The sequence below is a fragment of the Rhinopithecus bieti genome, unplaced genomic scaffold (genome assembly GCF_001698545.2).
Source record: "Rhinopithecus bieti isolate Rb0 unplaced genomic scaffold, ASM169854v2 scaffold_2915, whole genome shotgun sequence".
In the NCBI taxonomy this organism is placed as follows: Eukaryota; Metazoa; Chordata; class Mammalia; order Primates; family Cercopithecidae; genus Rhinopithecus; species Rhinopithecus bieti.
This window is the reverse complement of record NW_016803881.1, coordinates 553,114-567,056: the sequence shown is the minus strand read 5'-3', so window position 1 is coordinate 567,056 and position 13,943 is coordinate 553,114. Positions and strand designations below refer to the sequence as shown.

General features: G+C 43.6%; 1 protein-coding gene across 1 annotated transcript in view; it reads left to right on the top strand.

The window, feature by feature from the left end:
* The window catches only part of LSM11 (LSM11, U7 small nuclear RNA associated), a 13,993-nt gene extending 649 nt beyond the window's left edge, over positions 1–13,344 (top strand). The window contains exons 2-5 of the mRNA XM_017856666.1: positions 24–203; positions 7,591–7,730; positions 10,192–10,275; positions 11,034–13,344. Of these exons, the coding sequence (XP_017712155.1) occupies positions 24–203; positions 7,591–7,730; positions 10,192–10,275; positions 11,034–11,444 (815 nt within the window). The 3' untranslated portion in view covers positions 11,445–13,344. The remainder of the gene's footprint in view (positions 1–23; positions 204–7,590; positions 7,731–10,191; positions 10,276–11,033) is intronic.
* The last annotated feature ends 599 nt before the right edge of the window (positions 13,345–13,943 follow it).

Sequence of the window (13,943 nt, the reverse complement as noted above, 5' to 3'; positions counted from 1 at the left end):
CGGGCTCGGGGTTCCCTCCGCACCCGGGCCCTCAGGCAGGACTCGCCGCCGCCCGGACGCGCCCGCCCCGGACCCCGAGCGCATCCAGCGTCTCCGCCGTCTCATGGTGGCCAAAGAGGAAGGGGACGGAGCCGCAGGAGCGGGCCGGAGGGGTCCCGGTCGGAGCAGGAAGGCGCCACGCAACGTGCTCACGCGAATGCCCTGTGAGTCCGCGGGCCGGGCGGGAAGCGGGGCCGCCACCGTCCGGAAGCTGGCGGCCGAGGGGGCGTCTGCGGGGCGGCGGTGGCCGGGCGCGGGTCTGCACGTATTGTGGGAGCGCCTTGGTGGAGATTTGCGGGGATCATCAGCGACTGTGGGGTGGAACTGCTTGAGTAATGTGGGTAATGACGGCGTGGGGAGGGTCCCTCTGAGTAAGAAAAGGGGCTGTAGGAGCAACAGAGGGAGAGTGGTGAGGCTGTAGTGGTGATAAGAAGCCGTGGCAAAGGTCTGTAGAGGTAATCGGGGCCCATGGAAGGGTCAGAGGTGATGAGCCTGCGGAGAGGGTCTACAGGATTGATGGAGGACCTGGAGAGGTGGCGGGGGCTACAGAGTTTGGGGGACATCATGGGGACGTCTGCAGAGGTGATGAGAGGTCTTAGAGACCACAGCGATAGGTAAGGTGGGGCGGAAAAGGAGACATGGAGGGAGAGCACAGCCAATATTAGGGGAAGGAGAGTATTTGGTCAGTGGGATTTGAGGATGATCGGATGGAGTGTGGGGAGATCTGTTCAGATAGCACAGGCGCATAATCCCATAACCCCTGTACATTGACAGCTCCTCCTTGAGTGCGATAAGCAGAAGGGCTGCAGGGTCTTAATACACATATGTTCACATTACTAAGTCACAAGTGCTGAAATGCAGCAGGCACAGAATGCCACTAAAACAGACGCTGTTTTACAGCCACTCTGCCTGTCTGGGTGCAGGACTGTGTCTGTCAGGCTCATATTACCATATGTGCAGATTATTTTAAGTTCTAAAGGTGTAAATGGCACAAGGGAATTTCTTGGAGCCTCCTAATAGATCCTTAGAGTAAAGCTGTAAACAGCAGAGGCTCTAATGTGTGAGTTAGGTCTTGTATAAATGGAATAAAAACAGCCTAGGGTTATCTCTTTTGTCATCTGGCAAGCAATTCTGACATCTGCCCTGTGAACACAATGACCTACTTAGCCATTCAAAGCATCTGTATCCTGATAATTAAATTGTTACCTTATTAAGTCACTGCCTTTTGGATGGAGAGGTGTGCCAAGCAAGGGACTGATTTTCTTCCTTCCTAGAAATTTGTTTATTAAGAGAGAAACATCCTGAAACGCTGTGTGCTGTTATGTGTGCCTTTGCTGGATGTCTTACCATGCCACAGCATCCCTGCCCAAGCTAGGATTTACCCCGGCTTGCTTGCCCGGCTGTAACACAAAGACAGTATGCATGTTCCCAAAACGAGAGCAGTTTGGGGGACCTTAATTTGCCTATGCAATTTGCCACCATTAGGTAGTTGAAATGCACTCCAAGTCTCATTGCAACATTTATTTCTATTTTACCAGTTATTGCGTTGCTACCAAGATTATCAAGGGAAAGGAATATTCCTGTGTATTGCTATGTGGTGGGTGGTTTTGTCTTTCCCTGTAGAGCACTTTACTGTAATGATATGACAGTGTGTGAAGACCAGCTTTGTCAACTTCTTGTGATTAAGTATACCCCTGGAATTAAGATCTCAGAGAATGTGCCCTACATACTGAAAATTTTCACCATGGCACTGCAGACAGTTGGGTGTACATGAGAGACAGGTGTTGACGTCACACAGAGTTGACCTTCAGAAAGCAAGAAAACAACAGAAACATGGGTGAGGATTGGATTTATTCAAGAAAGAGTTCCTACTTGAGGGTGAAGGGTGGGAGAGGGGTGAGAATCAGAAAACTACCTATCGGGTACTATGGTCACTACCTGGGTGACAAAATAATTTGTGCGCCAAACCCCAGTGACACACGATTTACACATGCAGCAAACTTTTCATGTACCTTCTGATCCAAAAACAAAAGTTGGAAGGGAAAAAGAAAAGAACTAGGTATATTTTATATGTATGCCACAGTTTTAATTAAAAATATGTATGTCTACTCTAAACTCTGATTGGATACAGTTGCTCAGAAAAATCAAAATATAGATACCAGTAAGAGAAAACTATTTGTGGACATATACAAATGCTTTCTGGAAAAAAATGCCTATGCATTTGAGAATGCTTAATTCTTTGCAAAAATGTACATAAAATGTAAGTTACATCAGGCTGTAACAGCAAATAGAAGCTTTGTTAGGTCATATCATCAATGAAACATAATGAAGAATACAGGAGGAGCTACATTTTGTTGCTGACTTTAAAATGCTGTATTTCTTCAATTCAGATCCAAGTTACCCATCCAAGTTCACAGACAGGACAGTGTGGAAGGAGTGCAAAATTAAGTATAATGGTGTTTTAACCGTAAAATGTTTCACTTTGTATCTCTGTCATAGAATCTCTTTGAATTCCCTTGTGGAGCAGTCCTATTCTTTTCCTTGCAGTAATAAAATTTTAAAAGTAGCTAGGCACAGTGGCTCACACCTGTAATCCCAGCACTTTGGGAGGCCGAGGCGGGCGGATCTCTTGAGGCCAGGTGTTCAAGACGAGTCTGGCCAACATGGTCAAACCCTGTCTCTACTAAAAATACAAAAATTAGTTGGGCGTGGCAGCATCCGCCTCTAGTTCCAGCTGCTCAGGAGGATGAGGCACAAGAATCGCTTGAACCCTGGAGGTGGAAGCTGCAGTGAGCCGAGATCATAGGGACATCATAGGAATGTCTACAGAGGTGATAAGAGGTCTCAAAAGTAATAATAAAAGTATAGGAGGCTGTTGCAATACTGGGAATACTAAAGAAAAAAAAAAAGCATAGGAGGAAAGGTTTTTCATAATCATTAAGCCTAAGCCATCATTGATACCACATTTTCTCCATGTAAAGAACTCAAGCACAAGCTCTACTTGCAAGTGGAATGTAATTGCTTTTCCTCCTTTTTAATATTGAGGTGCCTATAGAGAAGGGTAAGACAAGACTAAAGAGCATTATCATCCTCTTTTCCACATAATTCTAGTGTCTATATTTCTCCTTAGTATCGCAGCACCATACCTGATCCACAGTGGTTCTGGTTTATAATTATGCTTCAAGCAAGCTTTTTCTAGGTATATCTGTCACTGTGAAACGAACTGGTGTGTTCAAGCTAACATCTTGACATTATAAAGCTGTAAGAAAAAGTGTTATCATTACTTTGTTTTAGCTACAAGTGTGTTGGTGTGCAGCATGTGCCGGTGTGAACAAGTGTGTGTGGTCAATCCAAAATGCATGTGACATGCAGGGTTTGGCTTCTAGACCACTGTCTAGGTGAATGGCTTGTCTCCAGTTCCAAATTCAGTTCTCCTGCAGGGAGCCTACACAGTCCTTTTACTCACACACATCCTGCTGAGAAGGATTTCAAAACAAACCTGATTTATTGGGCCTCTGACATAATATCACGATTGGAAATTTGTTCGAGTCCTGTTGTTGTAGTTTACTTTGATTGCTGAAATAATTTCCCACAATATGGTGTCTTGATGTTTTCATTTTAATAAAGTGATATTCTTTGGATAATTTTGATTTCACTACCTGCAAATAAAGAGCAAGAAAATAAACAAAATCAAGAACATCTGAGCCCTGCATACAGCAGTAAAGTGAACTCTCAAATTTGAACAGCATCTCTGTTACACAGAGGTTGCCAAAAGTGCATGAGTATGACTTACATAAAACCGAGAACAGGGGTACTTAGGCTTCAAAAAAGGCCAAGCTTAAAATTCAGCCTTGTCACTTTTCTCAGCTCATTGCAGCTGTCTCCAGTGCAACTAAAGAATAGCCTCAGATGATTTCTGCACCACACTGCTCTGTGTGTGTGTGTGTGTGTTTAGGCCAGTTTGACATAGCATCACAATAGGGAAGACACTGGTGTGCCTTTGCCAGGTAACTGATTCAAACATTGTGCTTTAAATCTGTCATGGCACCCTTCTATAGAATGGCACCTAAAACTATTTTCAGAGAAAAGAAAAAATATTTTTCTGTTGCAGACTCATAAGGTGACTGTTACAGTTTGTGGTTTCATTTCTCTGGGCCCTTAATAGGTTATGGAATCTGGGGAGCTGCCTGTGCCCTAATGAGCTAATAACTTTGTATATTTGGAGATATATGTGTAGATACAGATTTGTCCTTAAATTTCCTTTGAATAGGTGGTTGTGGAGGCTAAAGCAACTCCATCTTGAATGCTAATCCACCGTGTTGACTTCTGATTAAACCCAATTCTGGGAAGGCCTCTAAGATTTCAAATTTACTGTTGTTCCTTGAGTAAGAGCATGTACTTACTGTAGCTCCTGTCCTTACATGAGAACAACCTTGATGTTATCTTACTTCAATTGTCGTACACATCCCTTCAGAATCACCCTTTCCCTATAGTGTATAAGCCCTGCATCTGGGGGTCATGGCACGGGGATCCACCATCTTGTTTTGCCGCCACCTGAGACACAGACATGGCTTCTCTTCCTACATTCCTATTAAATATTTCTAAGGAAAACAAGAGTTCCTGTAAGAGGTAAGTTTTAGGTCTTTAAAGAAGGGCATGATTGAGAACAGTTATTTTAAATTTATAAATTTAAATTTAAATGTATAATTTACATGTAGCAGGAGAAGGAAGAGTGGAGCTGAAAATGACCTGGATGTGGAAGGGTATGGCAGTAGAGAAGGGGATTGGAAGAGTAACTTTCTCCAAAGATAAGGAGTATGCTTTTTTGTCATATTTTGTCATAGAAATCTGACACATCCATTTGGAGCTTGCCACAGAGACGGCTGGAAAGAGAAGGTGCACTCTGATTCAGAATGGGGAGCTCATTTTTGCCTTGGCGGTTTTCTCTGATAGGTGGTGCTAGTGTTGTACTTTTGATCACACAAGGATACAAGGAGAGCAATGCTTCCTAGAATTACACCTTATTAAATCTTTGGAAGAAAAAAATTAAAGCTACACATTTGAGAAAGACCAATTGAAAGACCTGAATTTGCTATCTATTTAATTAGAATAAGAGACTGTTGCTAAGATACCTGATTGCCCTTTCTCTCTGTTTTGGAGGTGTGGGAAAGAAGTAATGTCCCTGTTTTTTTTCCAAGTTAGAAAAAGAATAGTCTTTCCACTCTTTGTGTAAACACATACATCTGTAGGGCAGGGGGCAGTATATATGTATGTGTAGAAAAGGAAATAATGCAGGCATGTGATCAGTTTCTAAGAAATTGAATTATTGGGACTTAGTCCTGAAATAAATCTACAAGTTAACTATCTTAACCTCATTTTATGAATGAGGAAATTTGGACCTTAAAGAAAAAGTTATTCACCAGGGTCACGCAACTAGTTATAATGACCTGAAAGTTGTTTACAATGCTTGATTTAATACGGCCTATAACACATATGCACACACACACACACCCTTAGCTAGCAAATGTACAAAGGACTTTAAAATACTGCTAGAAGAGAGGTAAATGGTGATGGTCAGACCAAAATTCTCATGGTCTTTTCCAAGGTCACTGTTTCATGTTGCTTCCAACTCTGACTTATTCCCAAACCTGTAATCTGAGATAAACTCCTCCTGCTAGTCTGCTAAGTCATTTTCTTCTAAGAATCTTTTATTAATTTATCACAGCCATCATTTATAAGCCAATCTATGACAGAGGGATAAGATGGCTTCAGGAGGAACCAATTCAGTTATCCAAACTGAAGTGCAGGGCTGTTGTTCTTTATGCCACTAGAAACAAAGCAGGAGAGATTTTTCATTTGTTTACTGTCAATGCCAAATATCTATATATCTAGACTTCTAAGACCTGACCAAAAACAAATAAACTTTCTACAGAATTTTGCCTTGCAAACTTGGGAAAGACTGAGACTGTGTATGCACGAGAAAGAGAGATTGGGGGGGCGTAGTGCGTGCCTGTAGTCCCACCTACTCAGTAGGCTGAGGTAGGGGAAGCGCTTGAGCCGAGGAGGTCAAGGCTGCAGTGAGCCGTGATTGTGCCATTGCACTCCAGCCTGGGTGACATAGTGAGACCCTGTCTCAGGAAAAAAAGAAGAATGTGTATGGTTTTCTTTGGGGAGGTTTTATATACCATAGCCAGCATATTGTGAGAGCTGATTTAACATGAAATAATAAAAATAAAATTCATCTTTGCTCCCACGCTCTGAGAAGAGAATCCTTCATAATAAAAGCTGAAATTTATAGTCCCAATATTCTTCCCATAAATCTTTATCCTGCTCTTTTCATGTGATGCTTATTAGTAGTGTCATAGGAGCCGGATACTCAGCAGGTGTCTTTTACACCATCAGGGCTTGGGCTACAACCAGTGCTTTTCCTCCCAGAAACACTAGTGACTCCAGAGAGCTTGTGCATGGAGTAGCTTTGGTGGCGTCAGAGGCCTTTCTTTCTGACAGGATTGCACGTGTTTAAGGGCAGAGTGCACTTTGTTTCCTTTGAACATGTAAACAAAGCTTTTGGTTTTTTGGAAGACTCAAGCTGGGTATGTGTTCATGAATTTTCTTAAGGCACAGAATTGAGAAGGATCTCGCTGTTGATACATACATTTTGTGTGTGTGTTTTTCTCGAGACGGAGTCTTGCTCTGTCACCCAGGCTGGAGTGCATTGGCATGATTTCGGCTCACTACAACCTCCACCTCCTGGGTTCAAGCCTCCTGAGTAGCTGGGATTACAGGCATGGGCCACCACTCTCAGCTAATTTTTTGTATTTTTAGTAGAAACAGGTTTCACCATGTTGGCCAGGCTGGTGTCAAACTCCTGACCTTGTGATCTGCCCGCCTCAGCCTCCCAAAGTGCTGGGATTACAAGTGTGAGCCACCGTGCCTGGCCATTTTTTTTTTTTTTTTTTTCTTTTATGACAGTCTTACTCTGCTGCCCAGGCTGGAGTGCCGTGGCAGGATCTCGGCTCACTGCAACCTCCACCTCTGGGTTCAAGCCATTCTCCTGCCTCAGCCTCCTGAGTAGCTGGGATTACAGGTATGGGCCACCATGCCTGGCTAATTGTTGTATTTTTAGTGGAAACGGGGTTTCACCATGTTGGCCAGGCTGATCTCGAACTCCTGACCTCAGGTGATCTGCCCACCTCGGCCTCCCAAAGTGCTGGGAGTACAGGTGTGAGCCACTGCACCCGGCCCACCCAAGAAGTTTTTAAGTGATAGTTCATCTTAGAATCAGCGACATCGTAGAATAAAAGATACACTGGTAGTGAAACATTTGGCTGATATCAGTACATATGGTTTATCCTCGTTCTGTTGGAATCTAGTCTCGTGTCAGTGTGTGTTGACCGCACGAGCCATGTTGCCCATTGGACCTCCCTGTTCCAATAGTGAGATTGTCACTCTACCATGGGCCTCATGTTGCTGGCTGAAGTTGGGTGGTCTTGGCTTAATTCTGGGAATGAGGGCAGATGTTAAAACTGTCCTGATCTTCTCTTGTTTCAGTGCACGAAGGCAGCCCTCTGGGTGAACTCCATCGCTGTATCCGCGAGGGGGTGAAGGTGAATGTTCACATCCGCACTTTCAAGGGACTTCGGGGCGTCTGTACAGGCTTCCTTGTTGCATTTGACAAGTTCTGGAATATGGTAATTAAGCCTTTCTCACAGGGCTGGAGAGCCTCCTACGGATTACATATTCTATATATTTAAAGGACCTGAGTAACTGCATTAAGCAAAACCCAAAAAATAACTTCTCAGAAGAATTAAAATTTTTGCATGCTTTTGGGCAACATCAAAAAAGGTCTTTTTATTGCTTCCTTCTCCTTAAGGCAGTGGCTCTTAACCAAGGTGATTTTGTTCTTCCTTCACTCCCGGGAACATTTGTCAATATTTGGAGACATTTTATTGTCACCACTGTAGGAGGGGATACTACTGGCATCTAATAGGTAGAGGCCAGGGTTGCTGCTAAACAGTCTGCAGTACAGGCTTGTTGTTGATAGTCCCTCAACAACTAATAATTATCCAGTCTGAAAAGTCATTAGTGCCAAGGTTGAGAAACCCAGCCTTAAGGACCAGTTATTTTATTGGTTTAGTAATTTTTAGTTGATTTTCTACCAACCATTCTTTCATTAATTTAAAAACATTTATTGACTTCCCACTTTGGCTGAACCCCATGCTAGGTACAAAAGCTTCAGAAAGGAACTTGCACTCTACAGTACATGGGAAGGTAAATAAGGATAGAGGTGAAGCAGACATCAATAAACAAAGCATTTTGCATGATGTCTTTTTTTTTTTTTTTTGAGACAGAGTTTCACTCTTGTCGCCCAGGCTGGAGTGCAATGGCGCAATCTCGGCTCACTGCAACCTCTGCCTCCTGAGTAGCTGGGATTACAGGCGCCTGCCACCATGCCCAGCTGATTTTTGTATTTTTAGTAGAGATGGGGTTTCACCATGTTGGCCAAGCTGGTCTTGAACTCCAGACCACGGGTGATCTGCCTGTCTCAGCCTCCCAAAGTGCTGGGATTACAGGCATGAGCCATCGCGCCCGGCTGCATGGTGGTTTTATAATGAGGGAGTGTGCCACACTTCCTAGCCTTCTAGAGGCTTACTGTCTTTTTTTCTAGACATTTGTAGGAGAGAAGCGATATGTAATAGCACAACAATTGAGGTGGTTAAGAACCACCAGGCCATGTGCGGTGGCTCACGCCTGTAATCCCAGCACTTTCGAAGGCCAAGGCAGGCAGATCACCTGAGGTCAGGAGTTCGAGACTAGCCTGGTCAACATAGGGAAACTCCATCTCTACTAAAAATACAAAATTAGCCAGGCTTGTTGGCATGCGCCTGTAATCCCAGCTACTCAGGAGGCTGAGGCAGGAGAATCGCTTGAAGCTGGGAGGCGGAGGCTGCAGTGAGCCAAGATCGTGCCACTACACTCCAGCCTGGGTGACACAGCAAGACTCTGTCAAAAAAAAAAAAAAAAAAAAAACACACCAGCGTTTTCTGGTGTTTTTTTTCCTTTTTTTTTTCTTTTCTCCAACTTTCCTTTTCCCTGTGCTTCATCCCCATCCATGCATCCTCCTGGAAAAGAACAGTAGCTGCTAACATATATTGAGTTCCTGCTGTGTGCCAGATACTATACTGAGGGCTTCATATGTTACCTCAATGAATGAGTTGTTCCATTTCACAAATGAAGAAATTGAGTCTAGAGAGATTGGAATATTGCTCACAGATCACACCGTTAGTACGTGGAAGTGTCAAACTTTTTCCTCGGTCTTTCTAACTCCTAAAACCATGTTTTCAACCATTATGGAATTTGAATCCTAGCTTCACCACTTGGTAACTGTGTGACTGTAAGCAAGATGATTTCTCTGAGCCTCAGTTTTCTCATTTCCAAAATGTAGGGAAAAATGTTTTATTATGATAATTTTACCTTTGAAGGAAAGAATTGAAGAGAATGTATTAGGCGATAGTGGTGATTATAACAGTACTGTCAACTTGTATTTGTAGGGTGATTTACACTTTTCAAAGGAATTAGTCTTATACATCTCATTTGGTCCTAACAGCTGTCCTGTGAGGTTGCTCTCGGTGATGAGAACTCACCAGCAAGTCTGTGCGTAACCCTAGTTAATTTCTGTTAATTGCTTTCATAAGACGTAGAAACCGAAGAGGGTAAAGAAGCAGTAGTGTTCCTCAAAGTGGGGTCTAAAGCCATCCTGCATCAGAATCACCTGGGGTTCTGGCTGAAACAAAAGGTTCCTGGGCTTCATCCCAGACCTACCAAAACAGAATCTCCAGCAGAATAGCTTTGGGTTCATATTTTAATAAACCTCCTAGATATTCTTGCACACTGAAATTTAAGACCTTCTACCATGCAGTCATAAAGACCCTTACCATCTGTAGGTGAAATCCATCTTATATGGTGATAGCAGCTTAAAAATACTACACAGAAGGTACCAGGTGTCACCATTTTCTTCTGCCTAGGAGCTGAGTCACCTGTTAAGTGTAGTTCTGCTCTGAATAGATGTTATTCTGCCTTTTTTTCCCTGAAAAGCTATACAAAAAAATTTTAATTCTGTCTAATGTTTTTCCTTTTGGGCTGTTCTTTTAGGCACTTACTGATGTGGACGAGACCTACCGAAAACCTGTCCTAGGCAAAGCATATGAACGGGATTCTTCACTGACTCTCACTAGGGTAGGCAGTTTCCCCCTGAACTCCTGAGGAGCCATCATGCTTTCCAGCTTAGGAATTAAGATCCCTGAGCCCAGTGACTAGGATTTCCTAGAGAGAAATCTCTGTTGCTATAAACCAGTTGTGCCTGTACCAAGGTCTTCCTTAGTTTGTCTTTTCATGCTTCCAGTGAACCTCAAGTGAGTCTGTGCTTGTAACCTGCATATTATTTGAGGAGCAAGTTGTCTCTTACAACACTTGAAAGTCTTTGAGCTTTATACCACAGAAATAAGCCTTTTCTCTTGACATATGTATTATCTGCACTATAGTTAGAAATAGGAAGTTTATGGCCAGGCGTGGTGGCTCATACCTGTAATCCCAGCACTTTGGGAGGCTAAGGCAGGTGAATCATGAGGTCAGGAGATGGAGACCATCCTGGCTAACACAGTGAAACCCCGTCTCTACTAAAAATACAAAAATTAGTCGGGCAGGGTGACAGGCGCCTGTAATCCCAGCTACTTGGGAGGCTGAGGCAGGAGAATCGCTTGAACCTGGGAGGCGGAGGTTGCACTGAGCTGAGATCATGCCACTGCACTCCAGCCTGGGTGACAGAGTGAGACTCTGTCTCCAAAAAAAAGAAAGGAGATTTATTACTAACTTTTAAAAACTTGCAAAGCAAGGAGTCCACAGAACATAATTAAAGAATTTGGTCTTTTTCTGTATGTTGAAAGGGTGATGAAGGCTAAAGAGAAGGCTGATATTTATCATTGTTTTCTTTATAGCTATTTGATCGACTGAAACTTCAAGATTCCTCCAAGAAGGAAGCAGATTCTAAGTCTGCAGTTGAAGATTCCACTCTGTCTAGATACTCACAGACATCCACTTGGAAGTTGGCTTCAGTGTGGGGAAGAGGAGACACTGACCGGGGCTCACACAAGCGTTCCCGCTCTGTCCCTTCTTCCCTGCAGGCCTCTGCAAGGGAGGAGTCCAGGTCAGAGCTGTCAGGGAGGACTACACGGACAGAAGGCTCCAGTGTGGGAGGTACCGTTTCCAGGGCTACCACCCTTTCCAGAGGCCAGTCCCGTAAGAAAAAGCGAAAGCCCAAAGTGGATTACCAGCAGGTATTCACTCGACACATAAATCAGATTTTCATTCGAGGCGAGAATGTCCTGCTGGTTCATCTTGCACAGTGACCAGCTCAGCCTGGGCTTTGGTTTTTAGAAATAAAATGCATGAATTGCTGCTATGCTGTATCCTAGTATCCCAGTGAAACTCTGAGTTGGAATGATTCCCTCTGGTCCTGCATAAGCAGAGGACAGAGCAGGCTCAGCCCCCTGGAAGATGAGCTCAAGGGGAGGACAGGCCTTGGGAGGGCGGGCATTTGCATTAATATCAAGGCAAAAAGCATACATAGATACATGCATCTGATTTGGTATCATGATTTACTTCAGACCCTGAAACCAAATATCTGATCTTCCATTAGACTTAGGGGTCACAATATGAGTGGAATTTACTTTTTAGAGACTATAGGGGAAAGAACAGTCTCAAAAAGAAGTATTGCATGTCTAAAATCTAGTGTCCTGAGTACTCATGAATTCGATTCCAAGAGTAGCAGTGTAAATTGCCTTGGAGCCCTGCATTCATATCTTGTAACTAACTTTTGAATTTTGCCTGACATGATTCTCTCTTGATGCAGAAATGAAATATATTGTCTTTGAATATCTACAAGATCTAGGAAAGTTACCAACTTATATAGGGGTGGAATTTGGATAGGTGGTATGCTCATAGCAGCCAACAATGAGTGTTCTGTTTTGATCCTTCTTCTTCTTATGGAAAGGAATACAGGACCTCTTCAGTCTTCCCCTTACCAGAGGTGGCCTCTGCAAATGGCATACCAGATGGGACTCTTAAGATGCTTGTGTGGTGGCTTCTTGTCCTTCTCTTTGACTTCTGTGGCATGGTGCTAGTGCATGTACCCTGTGGTATTGCCCCGCTGTCCGTAGTGTGAACTGTCCTGTGAACTTTATGTCAGGAGACTGTGACCTTCATGTCCAGCTTCAAAGAGTTCTTCATGAACTCAGTAATACACATCACATGGCTGAGAGTCTGCTTTCCAGGCAGGGCCAGCATGTGTAGAATATCTTTCAGAATGTTCACCATGAAACAGGGGTGGTAGATGTATTCCCTTGTGTCAGGCCAAAGAAGTTCTTACAAAGTACAGTGGGTGGTGTCTAAAGGGACACTTTACTCACAGCCTGGCTTGAGTAACAGGAACACCATAGCACCCGCAAATACTTCTACTTGAATCATATTCTGTGCTTTTTCAATCACTAGTGCAGAATAGGCTGCATCTTGACACAGACTGTTAGGCAATATTGATTTTTTTGTTTTGTTTTTATTTGGTTTTATCTGAGATAACTCATGTTCAAGGTGGGAATAAGAGCCAACTAGTTAAAATGTATGAAAAGAAAACTTTCCCCTGCTGTATTTGTTGTGTAACATAAATAAGCCTTCTGAGAAGCAGGGTGAATAAAGTTTAGGGAGCTGGGACACCTGGTCCTTCTGCTAGCTGGACCACTGGCTCATCATGCAATGAAAGGTGAGCAGATTTAACCCCTCTGTGCCTCAGCTTTTTCCCCACAGACACCTACCTCACAGGGGCATTGAGACAAAAAATAAAGAAAGGCATTTTACAGTCTCTAAACATGTTTAAGTGCCATGAGTAATTTTTCCTGACTCTGTTTCATAGCTTTGTAAGAATTCTGTGTCTTATAAGCAAGGCAGGTGCTACATAAAAAAGTAATCTTAGCTGGGCGCAGTGGCTCACACCTGTAATCCCAGCACTGTGGGAGGCCGAGACGGGCGGATCACGAGGTCAGGAATTCGAGGGCATCCTGGCTAACATGGTGAAACCCCGTCTCTACTAAAAATACAAAAATTAGCTGGGCATGGTGGCGGGCGCCTATAGTCCCAGCTACTCAGGAGGCTGAGGCAGGAGAATGGCGTGAACCCGGGAGGCAGAGGTTGCAGTGAGCCGAGATGGTGCCACTGCACTCCAGCCTGGGCGACAGAGCGAGACTCCGTCTCAAAAAACAAAATAATCTTAGGGGTCATAGTTATGATCCTGTTGTAACTATCTTCAGAAGGCAACGATATCTTCTGGAACTGTTCCATATTCTGTTCCTTCCACCTAAGGGACAGTGGAAGTTCTCAGAAGAGTATCTTCAGGAAGAGGAGAGTAACTTTTTTTTGCTGCTCCGGTTGTATCCCAGACCTCACCCTTTTCTGATTGTTATCAGAAAGAATCCCCTACACTTTTCAAGGGGTTTATATGTAGCACCAAATGGAGAATGAGCGTCTAAAAATGACACATCCCAAAAGGGCAATCTGTGGAAGTTTGTTGTTTGTTTACTTGTTTTTATTTTTAAATGCATTGTAAAGTATACTCTAGAGCCAGTTCAGATGCACTAAAGTTTATGGAGGTTCCAGGTTACAAACTCAAGTGAACAGTAATCTTTGGAAGCTGCCAGTCTAAATTCTAAATAGTGTATCTGAAATCTCAGTTCCCAAAATAGTTGTCTTGTTTAATCATCAGGCAACACTGCATATACCTGTGTGGCTATCCTCATCTGCCTGCCGTCTCCCTCAGCTAGAATGATGTACTCTACTTTCCCAATAAGGTAGAAATTTGG